Raw genomic sequence first — 21,466 nt, 5'->3', positions numbered from 1 at the left:
AATCACTCAGATCATTAGGATCACATCAAGCCAGACTGCACCCACCCCTGAAACCCAGAACCACCTCCAGGAGCGTGCCAAAGACCAAGCAGACAATTGAGTAAAATATAACAAGGTTTATTGAATAAAATTAATTAAAAAGTCTTGATGCTGTTTTCGGTGTCCCCCAACCAGAGCGGGACAGGATCTCGTGGTCACAGCGAATCCTGCGCTGAACAGACGGGTACGTATCCAGGTAAGCCAACCCTCTTGGACCGTCGAACGGTCAGGACGTGGCCAGTGCAGGAGCTGATGGCCAGACGAATCTTCTATCAGACAGGTGAATATCCAAGCGCAAGTACCTTCGTATAGGCGCAGAGCAGAACAGAGTCTCGTGGTCTCGGAGGATCCTGAGCTGGGCAGACAGGTAAGTATCCAGGTAAACCAACCTTCTTGGACCGTCAAACGGTCAAGACGTGGCCAGTGCAGGAACTGATGGCCAGAAGAATCGTCTATCAGACAGGTGAATATCCAAGCGTAGGTACTTTCTTGTAGGCGCAGAGCGGAACAGAGTCTCGTGGTCTCAGAGGATCCTGAGCTGGACAGACGGGTAAGTATCCAGGTAAACCAACCTTCTTGGACCGTCGAATGGTCAGGATGTGGCCAGTGCAGGAGCTGATGGCCAGAAGAATCTTCTATAAGACAGGTGAATATCCAAGCTTAAGTACCTTCGTATAGGCGCAGAGCGGAACAGAGTCTCGTGGTCTCGGAGGCTCCTGAGCTGGGCAGACGGGTAAGTATCCAGGTAAACCAACCTTCTTGGACCGTCAAACGGTCAGGACGCGACCAGTGCGGGGGCTAATGGCCAGAAGAATCTTCTATCGGACAGGTGAATATCCAGCATGTGTACTTTTACTTAAGCACGGGGGACCTTCCTTCGAACAGACCTCCCATACAAGAACTCGGCGGGGGACGGCTCCTGCTACACAGACAGGGTGAAGATTTTCCTTCAATGAAGTAACGAGAGCTTACGGCTGTGGGGTGCTGCGGCCAGAGCTGCCGAGAGGACACTTTTAATGACCGCCTCTCCTTCCAGCAGACATCACAATAAGGGACCTGGTCAGAGGGATTCTTCTATTTGACAGACAGAGCAAGTTATACGAGTATACGTCGTTCCTCAGAGGTAAGGATAATTTTCACATTAACGCCTGGAGTCTTTCTTCAGTGACAGTGATGAGATTTCAAGCTTGTGAGTACACGGCGGTCAGTATATATATATATATATATATATATTCCCCACACACTGCAACCTCACTTCAAGCCAATACTGTGCTAACACATCAATTCAGGCACTGCACATCCACTCTCTCTCTCAGTGCAATAAGGCCAGCACTCACCCAACGATCGTTCCTTCCACTGTCAAACTGAATCAGGTCTTTATCCGATAGTGAGGAAAATTGGATGCCTCCTCACTGGCACGGGGGACAGAGCGTTTCTCGCCCACACTCGGAAGAAGAGAACAGGAGTTCAAATGGTCACTCAATCCACCCACGCTCATGTGACACGACACTCGTGATCAAATACACTTCACAACTTTACATCCGTGTTGGTGCAGGTTCATGCATTCAATAAAATCCAAGATCATACTACTTATCTCCCTTCCAATGATGATGGCGTTCTCCAGTCTTCACTCAATTCTCGTGACTCACTCTCTTTCCATTCCTTGATGTTTTCACTCGCATTCACTTGATCGCCATTGCACCCTTCACGCAGCCGAACAGCCGAGCCCCGCAATACTCTTTAGATACCTCCACACATCAGCGGCACCGCCAAAAAGAACCGACTTCTCCCGGGGGAACACTCCAATGGACAAGAACAAACGGCAAACACAGGAGGAAAAATATCCCGAGAAGGAACAGCCCGAGAAAGAACGACCCCTCACTGTCTCAGCATTTCCTTTTTATGTGGTTCGTTAGTCTCCATAGCGTAAATCCCCCGCACCTGATGTCGATCTGTCATTAGTGTTGTCATGGCGACAGGTACACAGCCGAGGCCGGGCCGGTGTTACCGTGACACCTGCCCGGGTGGAACACAAATTCCACGGGACTTAGTTCCGCCTTCATTTCGTCACCTTGTGACATAAGTCGTAAGAAGATTGAAAGAGAAAAGAAAGTTGATAGATGGTAAGAAGATTGAAAGAGAAAAGAAAGTTGATAGATGGTAAGAAGATTGAAAGAGAAAAGAAAGTTGATAGATGGTAAGAAGATTGAAAGAGAAAAGAAAGTTGATAGATGGAAGTCGTAAGAAGTTTGAAAGAGAAAAGAAAGTTGATAGATGGAAGTCGTAAGAAGATTGAAAGAGAAAAGAAAGTTGATACATGTAAGTCGTAAGAAGATCCTTTTAAAAGAAAGATCTATAATAGCTATCGGTTGATGTAAAATACGTCCGACTGTTTGCACTGTATTTTATTATTTTATTTTCCAAACTTTGATTCAGGAAGATTTTATTAATTTTTAGGGCTGTCTGATTGGAAGAGATTTTGAAGGGGAACGGGAGAGCTTCACTCCGTCGAGGCGAGTGAAGATTAGCTATACTATGGAGAGTATAAAGGTTCGCTGTTTGTTTAAAACAGCAAAAGTGAAACGTGCTCTGTGGGGGCCCCACTGGGCAATACTGGTGTAAGATTACCAGTATTAATCTTACTGGAGATGAATTATTCTTATTTCTTTTTTTCTTCTATAAGCACTTTGAATTACCACTGCTTAGCTTTGCATTTACTGAATGAGCACTGTGGCACTGTTCGTCTGACTGTTTGCACTGTATTTTATTTTCTAAACTGTTTTAATTATTCTTATTTCTTTTATTATTTATGTAATTATTTCAATTTCTTCTATGTAAAGCACTTTGAATTACCACTGTGTATGAAATGTGCTATATAAATAAACTTGCCTTGCCTTGCCTTGCTCTTTGTGAAGTACGATTGGCAATGACGTTGTTTTCTGAGGCGTAGAGGTCGACCTCTGCCCTGCCGAAGATGCTCCATATCAACTGAACCTGGAGGTGAAGGGACCATTCCCCTGGGGGAACGTTGCCCCTGGATAGCATATCTGTACCCAGGTTCAGGATGCCTGGCACATGCGCCGCTCTCAGCGAGCGCAGGTTGTGCTGAGCCCACACGAGAAGGCTACTGGCCATGGTAAAAAGGCTCCGGGGTCTGATCCCTGGCGGTTTATGTAGGATACCACAGACATGTTGTTCGATCGGACTAAGATGTGGTGACCCCTCAAGCATGGGAGAAAAAACTCCAGAGCTAGTTTGACCGCTTTCATCTCTAGACAGTTTACCTTGAGACGAAGGCGACCCAACGTCCATGCGCGAGATGGGACCCGGGACTTCAGCCAGAGCTGGAGGGGGCGCATATGTGGCAGACCCAGCTAAAGCACCACTGCCATATGCGGGCGGCCCAGAATCCTCTGAAAACTTTTGAGAGGAGTTGCCGGCTCTGAATGACGCCGCTAGGCGCTGGATAGAGAGCGCGCGCTGTGACTTAAGTCGCACTTTCATTGACACAGAGTCTATTTCTATTCCCAGAAAGGAGATTTTCTGACTGGGCAACAAAACTTTGTGAGGTATTAGTTCTGTCTCTGACTGAGCTAGAATTAGCCAGTCGTCTAAATATTTCAGAACTCGCATGCCCTGTTGTCTCAGGGGAACGAGCGCCGTGTCCATGCACTTTGTGAACGTACGTGGTGCTAAAGACAGGCTGAACTGGTGGACAGTGTACTGATAAGCTCGACCCTTGAAGGCGAATCTCAAGAATGGCCTCTGACGGGGCGCTATTTGTATCTGAAAATACGCGTCCTTTAGATCCACCAACATAAACCAGTCCCCCGGGCGAATTTGTGCGAGGATCTGTTTGGTCGTCAGCATTTTGAACGATCGCCTCAAAAGCGCTTTGTTCAAATGTCTGAGGTCTAGGATGGGTCGGTGACCGCCATCCTTCTTTGGGACAAGAAAATAACGACTGTAAAAACCCGACTCGCTCTGTGTCAGAAGGACGGTTTCTATAGCCTCTTTTCTCAGCAGTTTCGCTATTTCGGCGTGAAGCAGATGTCCTACTTTGCTTTTCACTGTTGTTTCGACTATGGCTCAAAAGCGCGGGGGTCTGTGTGCGAACTGCAGCGAGTAACCTCGCTTTATTATGTTTAACACCCATTCTGACACACCCGTGATGATTTCCCATGCTTTTGCACGTATGGCTAGGGGTAGAATGTTGTCTAGGCTCGGATCGTTGTGTATTAGGGATCCGGTAACCTGATTGACTTGTGCTTGTGACACTGTATCTACAGCGCTTATATGAGGAGGCGCGCATTGAGCTATGTGCGCCTGATCTGCATATGATACACATGCCGCAAGAGCGGGGAAGTGTTTTATGAATGGAAGCCCTAAGTGTGTGTGCGACACACACTTAAAAAAATAAAAGATAAAAAAATAAAAAAACTTCCACGTGTAATAACCTAGAGTACCCAATCTTTCATTTGAAAGTCATGTGTCTAGTATCTGTAAAACCGCTTTCTTCCATCTTAAAAATATATCTAAATTACGTCATATGGTCTCAATGAATAATGCAGAACAATTAGTTCATGCGTTTATGAACTCAAGGCTAGATTATTGTAATGCTCTATTGGGTGGTTGCCCTGCACGCTTAATAAACAAACTACAGCTAGTTCAAAACGCAGCAGCTCGAGTTCTTACCAGAACCAGGAAGTATTACCATATTAGCCCAGTTCTGTCAACACTGCATTGGCTGCCTATTGAACATCGTATAAATTTTAAAATATTGCTGATCACTACAAAGCACTAAATGGTTTAGCTCCGCAGTACTTGAGCGAGCTCTTAACGCATTATAGTCCTTCACGTCTACTGCGATCTCAAAATTCCGGCCAGTTAATAATACCTAGAATATCAAAATCGACTGCTGGCGGTAGATCCTTTTCCTATTTAGTCTTCCTAACATTTTCCGCGCTATATAAAAAAAAAGCTATATAAATAAAGGTGACTTGACTTGACACTGACTGGGCAGTGTTTATGAGTAGGGGTGAGCACTGAATAGTGGGCACAGTTCCTACATTTAAAACACATTCGGCGTGAGCCGGATAATAAACAGACATTTTGCTCTTTTTAGATTTATTTGGGTCGCCGTGAAAACGGCGTTTGTGTGCAGGCGAGCATGTTGTGCAACAGGCTTGTTTGCTGCAGTATAAACGTCTCCAGTCACCAGTCGCGGGAACTGAGAGAAGTGTTCGCGAGCTCTTCGACGGTGGTCCTGCCGCAGCGAGACTTAACATCTGCGTTTTCCCCTTGTGGTAAGGAGGGTTTCGGAGGCTCCGGGTCTACCGCAATCCTGGGTCTCGGTCCCCTAGGGGGAGGCGGTCTGCGACGGCTTGACGAGCGTGAGCGCTGGCGAGCTTCGGTGGGCTGATGGCACTGGAAGGCTGGCGACGGAGCCCTTGAAGTCTGGGCAGGCGGCTGCTTCTTTGAGCGTCCTGACGCAGAATTCGATCGCCGGAGCAGAAAGTGTCGCAAGGCCTGTGCTGCTTTCTGTGCTTCGGTGAAGTGCTCCGCGAAGCCCTTGACAGACTGGCCAAACAGACCGGATGGTGAGATCCAGGAAGGAAGATCTGTCTGCATCCTTCATGTCTGTGAAGGTCAGCCACAGATGGCGTTCCAGAACAGTGAGAACCGCCATGTTCCTACCGATAGCCTGGGCGGTGGTCTTTGTTGCTCGCAGGGCTAGGTCAGTTGCGCTGCGTAGATCTCTGAATGCCTCAGGGTCCGGACCAGCCTCGTCCAAAGTACAGAGAAGGTTGGCCTGAAACACTTGAAGCACCGACATTGTGTGGAGTGCTGATGCAGCTTGGCCGGCGGCGGTGTAGGCGCGACCAGCAAGAGCTGACATAGTTCGGCAGGCTTTAGATGGGTGAGCAGCCTTAGAATGCCATCCAGCGGATAAGGGAAGATGCTGGTAGCCTTTTCCAGGGCGCCGTCAACAACGGAGAGCGTCGAGGAAGCAGACGATTTCAGCCTGGCGGAAAACGGCGCCTTTTGACTTTGTTAACTCGTCGTGGAGTTCAGGAAGAAATGGGGCGGGCCTTTGCCGAGGGGCCTGGCGGCGCCCCTGCAGAAATCACTCGTCGAGCCTGTTGCGTGTTGGCTCGTCGGGTGTAGACCACTCGAGGCCGAGGTCTTCAACGGCCTTCGTCAGCAGGCGGACGAGCTCAGAGTCCACGCTGGCCCTAGTTCCGCTGGTACTGGCCTGGGTTGAGGGGGCAGGGTCCGGAATGGAGCCCGACCAGTCCTCGCTTCCCGAGGCAGCGAGAGAACAGCTGTCCTCGTCGACGTCGTCACCGTTTGTTGCACCGAATGTGATGGGAACGAAGGCGGAAACAGCCGGGTGTTGACCATCGGTGAGTGGGAGCGATTCAGTGAGCAAGCCCCCATTGGCTCTCAAAACAAAATCACTAAAGTCACTCCATTACTGAACCAGTTTTCAAGAAACAAGGATTCCCTTTCGATACCGGAACGAGGATTGTGTCAGAGTTTTTCTGATGCTATGGGGAGACTCTGTTTTCTCCTAAATACTGAAGCCTGATTGGTTCACGTCTGTGCACCTGCACAGACAAATGGCTTTTCAGCCCGCCCGAACGGGTGGAGCCAAGTTTCTATTTGAGTCGCGCTCAAAATAATTTCAAGTCAGAATTTTTGTCCTTCAGCATGAAGATAATTTCCTCGCTGACTACGACGACACAGAAGCCTTTCTCTCGCCGTTAAAGCAATGCTCCTGCCGTGTAGACTTTGAGCGTGGACGGGGTGCACCCGCTGTCCAACAGCACCTGCAGAAATTACAAAATAGAAGCGATCTTACAGGACTTGGGGTCTATGCACCAGATAAAGATACACCAGAAAAAGATATAACTTAAAACTTGCCGCTTGCAGACGGGGAGGAGCTGAAAACGGTGACGTGAAGTCGGACACGTTCTACTTCCCGTAGTGGCGCTCGTGCTGTGTTTGCATACATCACAGCTGAAGAATAAATGCAAGATTTTTCAAATACACAAAGTATTGAATGAAAACGTCTCATCATCTCAAAACTTAATAAAAGTGACACAATAGGCTATAACATTGTGACTACATGAAAAGAGCTTTTACTGTTATAAAAATACAGATTTGTGAGCATTAGTGGAACTGTTGTCAAAATAAACACGAAACACACGTGATTGTTGTCATTCGGTGAATCTGCTAATCGGATGTGGACTCGAATCGCTCTCGCGATACTTGATGCCATACGTCATAGTCACGTGGTGTCGGCGCTGTCTCAAGTCGGGCAAATTTCTTACCAACATACACTGCTTCAAGTCAGCTGCCAAAGTTGAACAAGCCTATTGGCTGCATCCGAGTTCTCATACTTACTAGTAGGCGAAAAACAGTATGTGACAAAAGAAGTATGTGTGAATTCATAGTACTCGCAAAAAGTACCCAGATGACCTAGGCTACTTCTTTCAGTGAGATTCATGCATCTCACGGGGATTACCGGTGATCGGTCTTGCGCAGATTTTACTCATCTCAAATGAGCCTATGGACCCTTTTCACATTTACAGGTTTCTCCAAAGCGGGAGTCGTTATAGTTGGAAACTATAGCAGTGAACTAGCTGCATTAAAGTTGACACGAAATCAAATTTCACCCTATTTACTTTGTTAGCGCATATTACTAGTCTTGTGGTGAACAATTTTAACTCTCTCTTTTCCAGCACTTTAGACACAGTTGCTCCGCTGCGCTTAAAGAAGATTAAAGAACATAGTCCAACACCGTGGCACAACGAGCACACTCAGGCCCTTAAGAGAGCAGCCAGAAAAATGGAGCGCAACTGGAAGAAAACAAAACTAGAGGTGTTTCGGATTTCATGGAAGGAGAGCTCGATTGCTTACAGAGAGGCTTTAAAAGCTGCTAGATCTGCTTATTTTTCAACCCTATTAGAAGAAAATAAACATAATCCTAGGTATTTATTTGAAACAGTGGCTAAACTAACGAAAAAGAAAGCTTCAAGCCCAGAAGTTTCCAAGCAACACAGCAGTAATGACTTTATGAACTTCTTCACTTATAAGATCGATAATATCAGGGACAAAATTATAACTATGCAACCGTCTAATACAGTATCGCATCAGGAAGTGCATTGTAGTCTCCCTGAGGGAAAATTTGATTCATTCGTTGCTATAGGAGAGGAAGAATTTTGCAAACTCGTCAAATCATCTAAATCGACAACGTGCATGTTAGACCCTATACCGACTAAGCTTCTGAAAGAGATGCTTCCAGATGTCATAGATCCTCTTCTTAATATCATTAATTCATCTTTGTCTCTAGGATACGTACCAAAAACCTTTAAGCTAGCTATGATTAAACCGCTTGTTAAAAAACAGCAACTTGATCCTACAAAACTAGTCAATTACAGGCCGATCTCTAATCTGCCATTTCTGTCAAAGATATTAGAAAAAGCAGTATCCTCACAACTGTGTTCCTTTCTTGAAAGAAATGATATCTGCGAGGATTTTCAGTCCGGATTTAGACCGTACCATAGTACCGAGACAGCTCTCGTTAGAGTCACAAATGATTTGCTCTTATCATCCGATCGTGGTTGTATCTCTCTATTAGTATTACTGGATCTTAGTGCTGCATTTGACACCATTGACCACAACATCCTTTTAAATAGACTCGAACATTATGTTGGCATTAGTGGAATTGCACTAGCATGGTTTAAATCATACTTATCTGACCGTTATCAGTTTGTAGCAGTAAATGAAGAGATGTCTTATCAATCACAAGTTCAGTATGGCGTACCACAAGGCTCAGTACTAGGACCGCTGCTGTGCACTCTGTATATGCTACCATTAGGAGATATCATTAGGAAACATGGAATTAGCTTTCACTGTTATGCCGACGATACTCAGCTGTATATTTCTTCAAAACCTAACGAAACCTACCAATTCACAAAATTAACGGAATGCATAGCTGATATAAAAAATTGGATGACTAGTAATTTCCTACTACTAAATTCAGAAAAAACAGAAATTCTAATTATTGGACAAAAAACTTCCACACGTAATAACCTAGAGTATTGTCTAACACTTGATGGCTGCTCTGTTAAGTCTTCGTCGTCGGTTAGGAACCTGGGTGTTCTCTTTGATACCAATCTTTCATTTGAAGGTCATGTGTCTAGTATCTGTAAAACCGCTTTCTTCCATCTTAAAAATATATCTAAATTACGTCATATGCTCTCAATGAATAATGCAGAACAATTAGTTCATGCGTTTATGACCTCAAGGCTAGATTATTGTAATGCTCTACTGGGTGGTTGCCCTGCACGCTTAACAAACAAACTACAGCTAGTTCAAAACGCAGCAGCTCGAGTTCTTACTAGAACCAGGAAGTATTACCATATTAGCCCTGTTCTGTCAACACTGCATTGGCTGCCTATTAAACATCGTATAAATTTTAAAATATTGCTGATCACTTACAAAGCACTAAATGGTTTAGCTCCGCAGTACTTGAGCGAGCTCTTAACGCATTATAGTCCTTCACGTCTACTGCGATCTCAAAATTCCGGCCAGTTAATAATACCTAGAATATCAAAATCGACTGCTGGCGGTAGATCCTTTTCCTACTTAGCACCAAAACTTTGGAACAGTCTTCCTAACATTGTCCGGGAAGCAGACACACTCTGTCAGTTCAAATCTAGACTAAAAACACATCTCTTCGGCCTAGCATACACATAACACATTATAGACTTATAATTAGGCTGCATAGTTTAGAACAGCCGGGACCGGGAACGGGAACACTTCCCGTAATCCTGATGTACTTGGTACATCATAAGAAGGATGGCGTCTACGCTAATATTAGTCTCTCTGTCTATCCCGAGGTTTACTGCTGTCCACCGGAACCAGGCCGTATCCAGATCTGATGAAGGACCAGCGCCAGGACACGACGACGACGCCGCTGACCTGAAGTGTCAACCAGTCTCTCCTCCTCTCCACTCCGACTTCAACCAACCGGAACTGGACAAATACTCTGATTCATTCTGAACTTTATACACTGTTCACTCATTGGCCAGAGGAGAACTGGCCCCCGACTGAGCCTGGGTTCTCCCAAGGTTTTTTTCTCCCTTCTGTCACCTGATGGAGTTTTGGTTCCTTGCCGCTGTTGTCTTGCCTTCTGGCTTGCTTAGTTGGGGATATTTAATATTCATCAATATTATAGATCTGCCTTAAAGGTGGACGATGATGAATTTTTTTATTTTTTATTTTCATGTTATCACTGTGAAGCTGCTTTGATACAATCTGTATTGTAAAAAGCGCTATATAAATAAAGATGACTTGACTTGACTTGACAATTAATCCATGCAAGTTAATACACCGAAAAAAATGGTTTGCCGTGGTAATCTTTAATCAAAATCTGAAAAGTTACTTTCGGTCTGGGAATGGTGTTCCTTTTCTGATGACGTCAGTTTGATGGCTTGGGTTGAAAACGCTTAACCACTCCCCTCAAACCGTTTTTCTGCTATGAGCAGAGATGGAGAGGAGGAGCGCAAAAGTAAAACCCTGCCCTCTGTTCAATATTCCGTTTCACTCGGAAATACGTCACAACACACGAGAAAAGTCGTTTGCAACTTCCGGTTCATGCAGACTTTAACTAGTTTTTTTTTTGTAATTTGATACAAAGGTAATATAATGGTAATAGTGTTATAAATGTAGCCTACATACATTTTTTAATGAATATCTATATAGATATATATTAATAAAAAAAATTAGCCTAAATGTAGCCTATATATATATATATATATAAAAACTTTAAAATGTATCATCACAGTCTGTGAAAAGGGTCCATTGGTTGAGTGTACGGTTATTGCGGTGCATTATGGGGTTGAATTAGTGCAGTTGATAACGTCAACAGTGGTCCCTGACAAATTACTGTCCTCTCAAATAGTGCCCTGCATGAATATGCAGTATGCATGAAGCTAATTTTTAAGGCATAATTATCTTAATCAGCTCTGTTTCTTTAAAATAATTGAGTATTTAGACTTATCTCTAATCCATAAGTAAGCATCCTTTAGAATGAATTATTCCACTCCCATCTAAGTTTCCTTTTTAATGTTTCATGATTTGAAACATTCTTTAGCATTGGTGGCAGTTATAGCACCTTCTTTTGTGGCATTAATAGACATTTAACAGAAAAATTAAATAAACTTTTATTTTATTAACATAAACACAATTTATGTTATTATGAAAACTACAGTACCCGACAAAACAAAGACTTAAAAAAACATTCCCCTTTTTGTGTAAGAGAGTTGCAAAACCCGCAATAACTGGTCAATGCATGTGCCAAACAACAGAACACAATAGCTGATTGGCTAGTTCACAAGCCTAATGTCCCGGATGTAGAAACGACTTATATTTCAGAGAGAGAAGGCGCGTAACTCAGTTTGAATTGGGTGAGCAATTGTGTGTTTTCGCGGATCAGCTGTAGCAACTGTCATTTACTAATTATAAAATGGTAAGTGTTTTCTTGTATTTATTTTGTTACACTCTTCTTTTTGGAAAGATGCATAACAGGTTAAATGTACATTCAGAGTTATTTTCCCAGTCACTGTTGAACAATGTTATGCGGCTAGTTAGCTTTAGCTCCTGTGCTAACTGGCGTCGTGTAAACACGAGCGCGAAATAAGTGAACTATCGACTTGTTTAAATGTGGCCGTGTACGTAATGCAAAGGGTGTAAACGCTTCAATTGACTTTTATAACATAACATGATGAGTGAGTATGGTGTTGGTGGTTTCAGGCTGGTGGTAAAGCAGGAAAGGACTCCGGGAAGGCGAAAGCAAAGGCTGTTTCGCGCTCACAAAGAGCTGGACTGCAGGTCAGACCCTTCGTAATGAACAAAGACCCTTGATTGAAATTAATTAATAGAAACAATGTGGTTGGCTAACAACTATTGTTAGGGTGGTGTAACGTTATACTGTTTTCTTTTACGTAATATCACACATGCTGAGGCATTTTTTTTGTCACTTTTCGTCATCTTCAGTTTCCAGTGGGTCGTATTCACAGACACCTGAAGACCAGGACCACTAGTCACGGGCGCGTCGGAGCTACTGCCGCAGTGTACAGTGCTGCTATTCTAGAGTATTTGACTGCTGAGGTGAGTACCATTTAAGGGAGACTGCATTGGGCTGAGACTTTTCAAACCTGTGATTTAACATGCCTGTTTTCATATTAAGGTACTCGAGCTTGCAGGAAATGCATCTAAAGATCTGAAAGTGAAGAGAATTACCCCACGTCACTTGCAGCTGGCTATCAGAGGCGATGAGGAGTTAGACTCCCTCATTAAGGCGACTATTGCTGGTGGTGGTAAGTACTAATTCAACCTTTGAGGTGTTTAATAATTTTTAATTTGTATCTAACCTTTTCCCCTCTTTTTAAATCCCTGCCTTGTAGGTGTTATACCCCACATTCATAAGTCTCTTATTGGGAAGAAGGGACAACAGAAGACCGTGTAAACAATGTTGTCTTGTCTCAGGACATGAGTGTTCACAAAAATGTATTGTTTGCCCTGTAGATTAGAATTTTAAAACTTTATATTGTCCATCTTTGCATCTACTCATTTCTGGGGTATTTTTTTTGAACATGGCTTCAGAGAAGCTTTTTTTATATATATATATATATATATATAAATATTCCCTTTTATGATGTTTGGCTAGTCTTGTTTTTTTTTTTTTTTTTTGCTTTTGAACTTGTGAAGTTTCTGAATTTTATTTCAATAAAGCTCAAAGTGCCAATATGAAGGTCAAACTAATTGATTTTAAATATCTGTGAAGTTTATTCACAATGTAAATTGTGTACCAATTCTTTATTTTTGTTTAATTGTTGGAGAATCCTTAGGCTTTCTATTGAGGAAGTCTCAATGGACATTTGTAAAAAAAAATTAAATGAAGCAATTAAATCCTTGTATGCATCCCAGAAGTCACTGCAGTCTTTATCCAGGAATGAAGTCATATTTCTCGCTATATAAATTCATATTTATATAGAGCTTTTTATAATACATATTGTTTCAAAGCAGCTTTGCCGATAATGGGGCAATACTGCAAAAAAGTTAGTTTCTAGAAGAAAATAGCGTTATTGACCGTGTTCAAGTAGAAAACAACAAACGGTAGAGGGCAGCGTTAAGCTACGTTCACACTACAAGCGATTTCGGTTGCTAGTGGGCGTTCCCGCTGCTGGTTGCCTAGTATTGTTTGTGAGTGACATTCACGGATGTTTCTCCATGTTGTAGACAACAAATCCGTTTTCTTGCCACTACAAACAAACATTTTGGAAGGAAATTTCTAAATATAAATGGATTCAGTACATAACATGCATAATATTAAATGCAGCTTTACACACAACACAGTCTTACTTTAATCTTGACAGCTATAACGACCCCCATCATTTTTTCTTTTTTATCACATCGGTTTTACGAACTTGATTCCAATGTATTAAGTTACAATACATTTTAAACAATGTTAATTTACATAAAATCACTTTGGTATTTATTTAGGTCAAAACCATAGAGTAAAATAACAAAACACTAAACATGGATTTTTTTTTTTTCGTTTGTGAATCCCCTACAATAACCGAGTATTTTGGTCTGTCCAAATAAAATATTTGGTAGTAATATATAGTCTGTTCAAAATGTTTTACAAATTTTGTTTTTGTTTCTATAGGACGTTTTTTTTTATTACCCTGCTGTGAAACGATTTTAATGATTGTGAATTTCGCAAATTCTTCATCCACAAATGCAAATATACAAATGATTACCTCATTATTACATGAAAAAAAAATCACAATATTTTTGACCTGTCAATAATCAGTAAAAACTTGGCTTGTGCTATTCTTTATATCTTATCACTATAATTACCTTTTATTTTTGTATTATTTTTTCCTTTCTTTGTTTACTCAGCATGTTTAGACTGATTTAACGTTTTCTTGTTTCCAAAACTAAGTAAAAGAAAGAAAAGAAATACGTCTAAAATAATGTTTTGTGATTTGTCACTGTTTATAATTTTAACGATATGTTGATGATATGGACAAAGTAAGATTTGCAACAGCAGGGCTTTTCCACGCGATGTGCACGTAGACAGTATGATGTGCACTAGGATGTGCCATAGATATTCATAATAAAAGCCTTTATTATGAATATCCATGGGATGTGCACATAGAGGATGTGCAGCGTTCAAACACTGAACCGGAAAAGGAACGCGTCATGTGGCATTTTAAACCGGAACTGAATAGTAAAAATATCTGCGAAAACCATAGACAGTATAACAGTCAAAAGATATGTGTTATAAATTATTGTTTCAATATCTTAAATAAACTAATTTAAGTGAGAGAATATAGATTTTTTTTTTTTTTTTTAACAAGTAGACATTCTGCTCCACACTCCATACCATTTGGTGGCGGTAATGCACCAGTTCGTTGTTTGCCAATAAACCCTAAAAGAAGAAGAAAACAAAATAGGCTAGCTGTTTAACTCTGGGTTTAACACGAATCACAGCGCTCATAAATACTATTTAGTGTATTTTTTTTTCACTAGTGCTGAGAGATTTCTGAAGAACACAAAGTAAAACGTGCGGCAATACGAAGGTAAGTTTATAATTCAATAGAGAGACACGTTTGCTGTTTGTCATAGTTTTTGATGAAGCGCCCTGTATTTTACATAATACAACAATTAAACGTTAATATAGTAAGAAGTGTGTGTCTTCAGCTTCAGTGTGGCTCCTCCACTGCCTGTCACGATGCCTGCTTTACTGGAGAGACCAAAGCTGTCCAATGCGATGGCCAGAGCCCTGCATAAGCATATCATGAAAGAGAGAGAGAGAAAAAGACAAGGTACGGTACATGTGTGTTTACAGTTTAGCGCAAAAGACTAAGTAAACATTTGTAAATAAAAGAAAACACCATGTTTAAATTGTTTTGAATAGCACAACATAATATTGGTCCTTATTACACATGGTAACTGATTCAGTTAATTATTAATTATGTCTAAAAAGATGGTTTGTATATTAAACAAATTCATACCGTAGAGGAGGAAGAAGTCGATAAGATGATGGAACAGAAAATGAAAGAAGAGGAAGAAAGGAAACGAACTAAAGAAATGGAGGAGCGAATGTCTTTGGAAGAGACTAAAGAACAGGTGTGTACAGCAACACTAGCAAATTCGTTTCAAGCCCTTCAAACGAAAAAACCTGCAGGAGCACTGAAGTGTGATGTTATGTTCATGTTCCCCATGCATTTGCTCATTCCCGTTATTAAAACCTTAATAAACGTTTTTTATTGTTTATTAGGTTCAAAAAATGGGTGAGAAATTGCAGGTTTTGCAAGAGGAGAAACATCAGCTCTTCTTACAGCTTAAAAAAGTCCTTCATGAGGAGGAAAGGCGTCGCAGAAAGGAGCAAAGGTGAGTGATTTTTTTTATATATTGGAAAACAACAGTTATTTAGCTGTCGTGTTCCTTCCTTGTTATCTCAATCATGCACTTGTACTTTTTGATTTGACCTTCTGCTTTGTTCAGGGACGCATTATTCTGTTTCTTTACATTAAATGTTGGTGAAACCTGTTCAGTTTGTATCAATTGTTAAATCTTTTTATGTTCCTACAAATATTTTACACGTTAAGATATTTGCTAAAAATAAAAGCAGTTGAAAGTATATATTTTCTAGATATATTACAGTGTAATTAATTATCAAGTGTATATGGATTTGTTAATTTATTTTCAGTGATATTACATCACTGCCTTCATCCAGTTATCAGTCCAGCTTACCTCTGCACTCAGGACAGCATCTACTCAGCATACAAGGTGGTGTATTGAAAGGTTGCAAAACCTTATTGACCTTGCATTATTTTAAAGAAAATATTAGCTGACATTAGAAAAAGAAAACGCAGTTTTGTTCTATTAAGTAGACCATACCGCTATCCCGTGCTTAAAATACTATTTTGTGTGTTTAAGGAAGTCCAGTGGGTCACAATAGAGCCAGTGGTTTGTTAGGGGAGCGCAGTAAACAGTTGTTTCAGACACCTCTGATGCCTGTAAGTAAATAAATCTGTGTGAACGTGTGTAGTTTTTAAAAACCGTAATGTCAAAAAAGAGTGAAGTTATGTTTAATGCTTCACTTTCTGACACAAAAATTTTTTGAGAATTGTGTCGTCATAATCAATGAGGCTACTATTAAATTTTTCAGTAACAATAGCATCTTTAAAATACTGATTTGTTTTATTATTTTTTGCTGGAATTACCATTTTATAGGTCATATCTGGCACACATTTATCCATAAATTTTTGTCTTGTCTAGGGCCATCAATTCTCCAGTCAGCCAGGTTTCCTCACTGGTTCCTCTGAGCATGGGCAGTTCTCAGGTAGCGCTGCTGTCCATGAGCCATTTGCAGTCACCCAGACCCAGCACCACTCTTCTTATGGACATGCAGCTCCCATCAGCTTTGCAGGCACCACACAGATCAGAGGTAACGTTGAGATTTTATTGTTACATTAGTCAATCACAGTCTTCAGATGATGCAGTGTTATTCTAACATTAGATATCTTAATTGTCTTGGTTTTTCTTTATTGGACATTTATTTTCATTTTCTCAGATCAACCCGTTTAATCAGTTCAACTTGCTGAACTTTTTATAATATTGGAATGATTTCTTAGAAACTGCACTGCCCTGAGACATTGAGACACTGAAAAAAGCTTATAATTGAAACTTGTGGAACATGCTCGCCATTCGGGCGTGATTTATCAAAAGGGGAAACACGTCACTGAATTCCCCGGAGTATTCTTAATTTTTGATATAGCTTATTTAGATATTATCTGTGCACTTATAGAGACTTGGTGAGTGGCCCTCTCTTCACATTTTCTGTCTAATATAGGTACACCTTTCCAGAGCATGCCATTCCTGTCCCACCAGCCTCAGGGTTATGCTGTCCACAGCCATTTCACTGCCCAGCCAGGTAAAGAGCTCTCGTGATCTCTTTTTACATAACATTCATTGCTCTGATCTTAATGCGGCTCTTCCTTAAAAACATTTGTGCTTCACTTTACCTTAGCTATTCTTCTCGCTTTCGGCTAGAGATACGCATGCAGATTAGTATTGTGCAGTATTATCTCAACAAGATAAAGTTAATGTGTCAACGGAAACATTACACCAAGGATAAACAAACTTTTTTGTTGTGGTCTATTATTCCTCCATTGATCTTCACAGGATTCATCCCTAGTGCTAGTATCCCCCTTCAGAAACAGCTTGAACATGCTAATCAGCAGTCTGGCTTTACTGACTCTGTAAGTACTTCCTGAGACCCATTTGGTAAATATTTGAAAGTTATGAGGCAGCTTTATATTCACTGAGAAAATTTGTTTATACGCATGTGCTTATAATAAATAATTATTATTATTTTGTGTCTGTGTGTGTGTTGTCATTGTTAGGCTGCTCTTAGACCCATGCATTCACAGGCTTTACATGTGAGTGCAGCTGGTCTGATGTCCACTCCATCCATGGCTGTCCAGATCTCTACTGCAAAGGTGAGCTCACTAAGCTGCATTGAACCCCTCTAAATGCCTGTCATTAGATAAAAAGGTCATCAACATGGATTCTTTATCACAGGTGTTTAAGAATATTCTTTTAAAATAACTTGTCTGTTGTTTTTTTCAATAATTTTTCGATCTTTCACCACATGCTTTTGAGCAACAGTGTACTAGATTTATACAGATATGAGACAAAATAACAGACATGATTGTAAAAAAACAAGGGGGAAAACAGCACAGTTGTAATTTAAATGCAACACAGTCAAAGATGTGAGCGTCTGTACATTGTTAGTTGTTATTTTTAAACCATTGATTAACCATTTATTTGTTTGACCATTTAAAGGGACACTTCATCCATTTGCATTAAGCTTTGTATCGTTAGAAACCCAATCATATTTTTGAATGGTTATGCATTATTCCCTAATTTTCCCCTGAGAAGGGAGAAATAAGGATTTCAGTGTTTCAGTTCCTGCTTATAATGATGTAAAAATCGTAATTTTGCGTCATTCTAAGCAGGAAGTCCCATATCTTTGTAGAGGGGTTGAGACTAGTCTCAGCCTCAGACGTCACGCCCACGGAACGTTGGCTAAACGTCTGATGCATATGGTACACTTAACTGGAAACACTTCAGGAATGTCGAAGTCGTCATCTGATTGGTTGAATTTCATTGGATTTCCGGGGGGCGCGAGTGTCGCATTTATTTTCGGTCCGCCGGGAAACAAAGCGCAGATGTGTGATTGCGGAAGAAAAACTGTTGTGTTTACATGAGTGACAATGAGCATTTATCAAGATCAGCTAAACGTAGAAAGTATGCGAGGTTCACGGCATAGACTCTTTAAGAGATGTCCAGGAGTTTTGTTTGAGGCACTTAGTGGAGACTTGTTGCATGCCGGTCTGTTGTTGTGGGGACATTTCCACGCCACGAAACGTGACGCTGAACGAAACGAACTGTAATTGGTTGTTTGACATGTCGGTCAAACGGCCTTATGGGCGGGCCTTGGCCAAAGAAAGCTGCTATGAATTCGCTCTGTGCACGAGAAAAATGCTAACTTCCGGCTTGAGGGTGGAAATTGGGTACTTCGTTTCCGGTTGCCGTCTTGTTTACATCAGTGGACCGGCGTTAAGTTAGTTTAATCGTTCGCAATGGACCTAAAACATTAAAAAAAAACTTGTGAAATGTCAAGTCAATATAAGAAAACAACTCACCAAGGCAAAAAAGTCACATCTTATTCAATAGGAAGATTATCTGTGGTGCTTTGGTGCTCCGTGTATCTACATCGGCTTTTATTCTCGATTCTCTGTCTCGTCGTCTTCTCACTTCGTAGTCAGCTCTTCAAAGTTATCACTTTCACTCATAACTGTAATCGTTTGATTGCATTTATAATTCTCTTTCTCAACATCTATCCTTTGAAACGGAGTGTCTGGAGATCCTGCTTCATCTGATTTGCTCTTTCAATGTCTCTGACAACGGCAGTGTCGCCGGCGCAGTCTCAGTGCGCTGCTACTATTGGCTCGTTGGAGTGTCAATCAATGCAGCGCGATCAATGATTGGACGAAACACTATCTCTTCTAAAGCACTAGTTTTTCTCTCTTATTCTTTTACACATCTTTCAACTCTTACTCGTAGCCTGGATTATCCGGGTTACACTCTCCCTGCTTTGAAGATATGCATGTCCCGCTGCATCCTTTAGGCTGCAATGTCACTACAGTAGAATTCCCACTACACTTATCTGAGGATTATCTCCAAGAGAATAGGGCTCTCCCAATGACACCGTGAAAGCTGAACTGAGCCCCTGCAGTAATGACTGCCCAACCAGAGAAAGGGGATTACACAACGTGGGGTACTGTAGCCTTCTTGGCGGAATATACATCCTCTACTACGTCGTCCATCAGGCTACCGGAAACTAGACACCCCCTATCGGTTTCGCAGCCGGAAGTAACATATGCTAACGTGCACATAGTCTATTCCAGACCTTCAGCCGTCAGTCTGAAGGTCTGGCTACGTGAGACTAGGTTGAGACTACAAACACTCGTTCCTCATTTATCCAGGGGGAGGGACCCACTCACGCTACAGACCAATTACAGATCAGTAGGTGGGACTTTACTTGCAGAAACTAAAAGCAATATCCTCCATCTTGTTTGGAAGCTAAGCTAACAGGCACTGTGGAGCCAAATCTTAAGTTACGGCAATGGCGGAAGGTAACTTACTCAATATGATATGGAAGAAGAGGATTTTGAAAGTTCGTGGCTACTTTTACGAGCCGCAATATAGCAAAGAGCAGCTGAGGCTGATGGAGGAAAGGGAGGCGCCGGCGGCTTCTGCAGCCGAGGCAGAAGAACTGCCTGTCGCGGACGAGAAGCCCGGACTGGCTCGAGCTGGGGCGGACTGGTGGTGCCTGTGCGCATACGGACAGAGATTGAGTCCGTCTGCTGCAAAGAATTTCAACGATGCCAATTTCTCCTGGACGAAATCTCTGAATCAGACGAGGACATGGACGTTTGTGTTGTGAACCATCATAGTTCCGCACCGCATATGTTCTGACTGAACATCCCGGTACCATGCAATAATTCACCATTTCGAAAGAAATACAAACGAGGAGTAATTCACTAATGCGTTCGCCAACTAACTTTAATGTTTGTGTGAAATTAATTTCAAGCTCTGGTGGTTAGCTAGCTTTGTAGACGGAAGAGTGATTTATCTGATAGGCGGATACCTCATACGCGTGGGAGTGGCTTGCGAAGCTTTGCAATGTGGGAGTTGTTGTCTTTCATACAAATGCGCCCTAAAGTTACTTTCTGTCTTTTCTCGGTCAAGAAGGCACCAAATTCGAAAATTATTTTACATTTCGACTACATATATGACCCACTTTCAATAAAGATGAATGTTCCCACCGGTGAAATGCTCCTTTAATCACTTCCCTGTCATTTGAACCTTCAATCCACACCTCTTCTTTCCTTAATATTAAAAGATGTTCTTGATTAATTTAAAATATTGGTATATTTGGTGAGGATAAACATTTGTCATTTTATTAATGACAGTCTCTTTGCAGCTGTTTTATGCTAAATAGATTGACTTTTTATTTAATTTATGATTTTTCAGGCTCCATTCCAGAGTTCATCTCAGCCAGCATCACGTCTCGCCTTCGTCCCTCACGCTCAGGCTGGACAGAGATTCTTCCACCATGGAAAACCACACTAACTACTAAAAATATGACCATGACAAGTTGCCAGGCTACAGAAAACTGTTTTGAAACCGTCAATTTGAATTTGCTTTTTTAACATAGTAATAAATGTCCCATGCAGCAAATATAGTTAGATTATAAACATTATTGATATTAAACTATAAGGAATGGATTTACATGCTATGAATCTATGAAAAGATTTGTCATGGTTTGTTGATTTTGGCTAAGTTATTATGATGTTAAAAGTGCAAGGTGGTATTTTACATCAGAGGATTGACGTCCAGAAAAAGATTGAAAATAAAGAGCCAAAAGTTGAATAAGCTGTGCTTTCCCTACAAGACCCTTGTAAACTTTTTTTTTTCCTGAAATTTAGCTAGAATTGTCTGTGTATTTTAACTTTATTGTAAGTCTGATGAGTTAGTAATGCAGTTTAATAGCTGTTGGATCAGTAAGAAATGTCCTACATTACATGAATAATTTCTCAAATAACTGGGAGTTGTTTTGTCATTTAATGTCTTTTTCTTGGAGTTGGCCATGCCGTTGTTATCAATATATTACAAAGGAGCCAAAACACATCACAAATGGAAATAAAGACATGATTTATATGTGCTCTTTTAAATATTGGCTGGGTTGTCTTGCTAGAATACAAAT

The 21,466-nt window shown here is 41.4% G+C and overlaps 2 protein-coding genes across 2 annotated transcripts; both read left to right on the top strand.

The window, feature by feature from the left end:
* The first annotated feature begins 11,450 nt into the window (after window positions 1-11,450).
* LOC306987628 (histone H2A.V-like) lies at window positions 11,451-13,028 on the top strand. The gene is made up of 5 exons (XM_079592060.1): window positions 11,451-11,581; window positions 11,866-11,943; window positions 12,109-12,222; window positions 12,302-12,431; window positions 12,519-13,028. Exons 1-5 carry the CDS (start codon window positions 11,579-11,581, stop codon window positions 12,578-12,580), a joined length of 387 nt encoding a protein of 128 aa, XP_079448186.1. The 5' UTR covers window positions 11,451-11,578; the 3' UTR covers window positions 12,581-13,028.
* Window positions 13,029-14,268: 1,240 nt separating this feature from the next.
* On the top strand, window positions 14,269-21,431 carry LOC306991762 (G protein pathway suppressor 2-like). Its single transcript, XM_079599911.1, has 11 exons — window positions 14,269-14,702; window positions 14,824-14,948; window positions 15,143-15,252; window positions 15,404-15,516; window positions 15,836-15,915; window positions 16,066-16,145; window positions 16,408-16,576; window positions 16,982-17,062; window positions 17,314-17,390; window positions 17,535-17,630; window positions 20,734-21,431. Exons 2-11 carry the CDS (start codon window positions 14,855-14,857, stop codon window positions 20,830-20,832), a joined length of 999 nt encoding a protein of 332 aa, XP_079456037.1. The 5' UTR covers window positions 14,269-14,702; window positions 14,824-14,854; the 3' UTR covers window positions 20,833-21,431.
* Window positions 21,432-21,466: the final 35 nt, after the last annotated feature.

Source organism: Phoxinus phoxinus, assembly GCF_949152265.1.
Source record: "Phoxinus phoxinus genome assembly, chromosome: 2".
Lineage (NCBI taxonomy): Eukaryota > Metazoa > Chordata > Actinopteri > Cypriniformes > Leuciscidae > Phoxinus > Phoxinus phoxinus.
This window is presented reverse-complemented; position numbering and strand designations above follow the sequence as displayed.